Below are 2745 nucleotides of genomic sequence, written 5' to 3'. Positions count from 1 at the left end.
CTGTCTCTCACCTCCTTTGTCCCCACCCTCTGGAGAAATCGGAAGATTCCCACTGACACCCTCAACTTGTCTTGGGCCGGAGTCAACACTAGGAACTCTGGTTCTGCTATCCCCACCCCGCACAACCAATCTCCCTCTCTTCCCTTCTTACTAACCAGAGCCATTTCGATCCTTGGGGTTTTCCCTACAAACCAGGGCAACTTCAGAATCATGGCCCTCCTAGAAAGATCCCTACCTCCTTGGGGAGAAGCAGCCCCTATCACGGCTGTAGACACACATAGAGGAACTCTGTTTCAGACATGGAAGTTCTCAGAGAAGGAGTCATCCTCCCCTGCAGCTAGCTAAGCCAGGGCACCCCATTTTGGGCCTGAGGGCCAACTCCCAATCCTGAAAAACCTGTCTGGGGGCCCTCCCTGAGGCTACAGTGTCTGACAGGCAAGTTGGACTGGATTCCCACCCTGCAGCCCCTCCTACCCCAAGACAAAATCAGCCACCCTGGGGCAGGGCCTCATTGGCCTCAGGAAGCCCCAGCTCGGTCCAGGATCCAGCTCTCGGCGCAGTATGACCTCCACGCTGCCTGTCCAGACCTTGCCCTTGTTTCTGGGTCTCCTGACTGTCCTGGCTCCGGGGGCTGCAGGTCTCTGTTTCTGGGGGGAGTGAGGAGGGTTTTAGAGCTCTAGACAGGGAGCACTGTCTCTTCCAGGACTCTCAAACTCGTAGCACTCGTAGCTGGCTGGGGTTGAGGACTAGCGATGGTAGTGAGCCGCTGACAAATTCCTAGGCTTCTTCCTGACCCCGGAGTAGAGAAGAATCCGCAGTTCGCCTGGGTGGGTGAGGCTGGGAACTGACTGGCTGCTAGAGTCTAGTCCGTCTCCGTGGCGGCTCAGCGTATCCACCATTTGCAGCTCAAGCCTGCCATCTTGTGGTCAGAGTCACACGGGCCTGTCCTGACTGCGCCCTTTGTAATGATCTGAGTTGAGAGTCAGTCTTAACTCCATCTGCATTCCCTCCTGACTTTCCAACAGACTTCAACATCTCAAGCCTCTCTGGGCTGCTGTCTCCGGCGCTAACAGAAAGCCTGCTAGTTGCCTTGCCCCCATGTCACCTCACGGGAGGTAATGCCACACTGACGGTCCGGAGAGCCAACGACAGCAAAGGTCAGCTTCCCGGTACCTGTTTAATCTTTCCCGTTAACCCGTTCTCCATGGCACTGCTAGACACTCGACCCTGCCTTTCGCTCCTATTTTCCCTTAGCGGTGGAATCAGTGTTCGTGGTGCCTCCATGCCGTGGGCGCAGGGAGCTGGTGAGCGTGGTGGACAGTGGGGCTGGCTTCACCGTCACGCGGCTCAGCGCATATCAAGTGACAAACCTAACCCCAGGAACTAAATACTAGTAGGTACCAGATGCACACATGTGGGACACAGAAAGAGAAGCTGGGGGATGCTGGTAAGCATGAGGAAGAGGGCACAGCTAAAGGGTACGGAATGTGAGCCTCCACCCCAGGAGGGCGCAGTTGGGGGGGGCATAACTATGGAGATGGGGGCTGGAACCGCTCCTCGCAAATGCCAGATTCCTACCGGGAACTCTGCTTTCTCCCAACTCCCACCTCGAAAGCATTTCCTACCGGGTGCAGAAGGGGACGACCACCGAGTCCAGCCCAGAAACCCCGATGTCTACGCTTCCTCGTAAGTCAAATGCCTATCCCCCCCCCCCCATCTCAAGTGTCTACACACCTGAGCGCTGGGCTTTATCCCCTAGAGCAGGCTGTTTTCAGAGGACTCTCACTCTCTCTGGCCACCTCCTGTTCACCCGTCTGCTGAGCTAAAGACTCCTAGTGAGGAGGAACGGTGCTCTAGGAAAATCTCCTTGGTGACCCCTGGGAGAGGCCATAGCTGTTGCTGCCCTGCTGGCTGGTTGGCTGGCCAGGCTAAGCTGTGAGCCCTGCTAGGGACCCCTCCAACCCACTAAGATTTTCTCTTCTGACAGGAAGGAATATGGAATCTATCGAGTTGGGAATGGCCCGGACGGGCGGCATGGTAGTCATCACAGTGCTCCTGTCTGTGGCCATGTTCCTGTTGGTCGTGGGCCTCGTCATTGCCCTGGGCCTGGGTGCCCAAAAATGAGGAGGGCTCTCCTGCAGCACAGGCTCCTCCAAGTCCAGCCTGCCTTTTCCCAGAATTCAACTGGTTTTCTCCAGGGCCTTCTCTTCCCTCTCCCTGCCTCCCTCCACTAAGTCCTTTCCTAAGGGTCCCTCTCCCCGCTCAGCCTTCCAACACTCCCTGCCATGCCCTCATTACCATCCTGTGAGAGCTGATTTTCCTCTTCTGTGGGCTTAGTTCTCACAATAAAGGCTGGCCCACCACGTCTGTGTGAGTTTCCCTTTGGTGGGTTCCCCTTATGCACATCTTACGGTACCAATGTCACTGACAGATGTCTGTCAGTTTCTCTAGCCCCAAGTCCCAGGATGACTTTCCCAGGAGGGAGGCAAGCAAGGAAGAAGGTAATGACAGACAGTTGAGGAGAGAGCACCAAGTCCCAGGCCTGGCTGTGAGTTTTGCACCCTGCAGGTCGCCCAAGCAGGACTCTGGGCTGGCCCAGAGGGGAGAGGCTGGACCACCACATGGGCTCATGGCGAAGAAGCTGATAGAGCTGGGTGAAGTAGTGGAGAAAACACGAGGACAGGACAGGCACTGAATTTGAAGCATGGGTGAAGAACATGCTACAGGGTAAAGAACATGCTACAG

General features: G+C 56.2%; 1 protein-coding gene across 1 annotated transcript; it reads left to right on the top strand.

The window, feature by feature from the left end:
* The first annotated feature begins 561 nt into the window (after window positions 1-561).
* Upk2 (uroplakin 2) lies at window positions 562-2295 on the top strand. The gene is made up of 5 exons (XM_005347189.3): window positions 562-637; window positions 1026-1157; window positions 1255-1393; window positions 1616-1686; window positions 1988-2295. The coding sequence occupies exons 1-5, from the start codon at window positions 562-564 to the stop codon at window positions 2122-2124; spliced, it is 555 nt and encodes a 184-aa protein (XP_005347246.1). The 3' UTR covers window positions 2125-2295.
* Window positions 2296-2745: the final 450 nt, after the last annotated feature.

This window comes from Microtus ochrogaster, chromosome 5 (assembly GCF_000317375.1).
Source record: "Microtus ochrogaster isolate Prairie Vole_2 chromosome 5, MicOch1.0, whole genome shotgun sequence".
NCBI classification, from domain to species: Eukaryota; Metazoa; Chordata; class Mammalia; order Rodentia; family Cricetidae; genus Microtus; species Microtus ochrogaster.
Note: the sequence above shows the minus strand (reverse complement) of the source record. Positions and strands in the feature narration are given on the sequence as shown.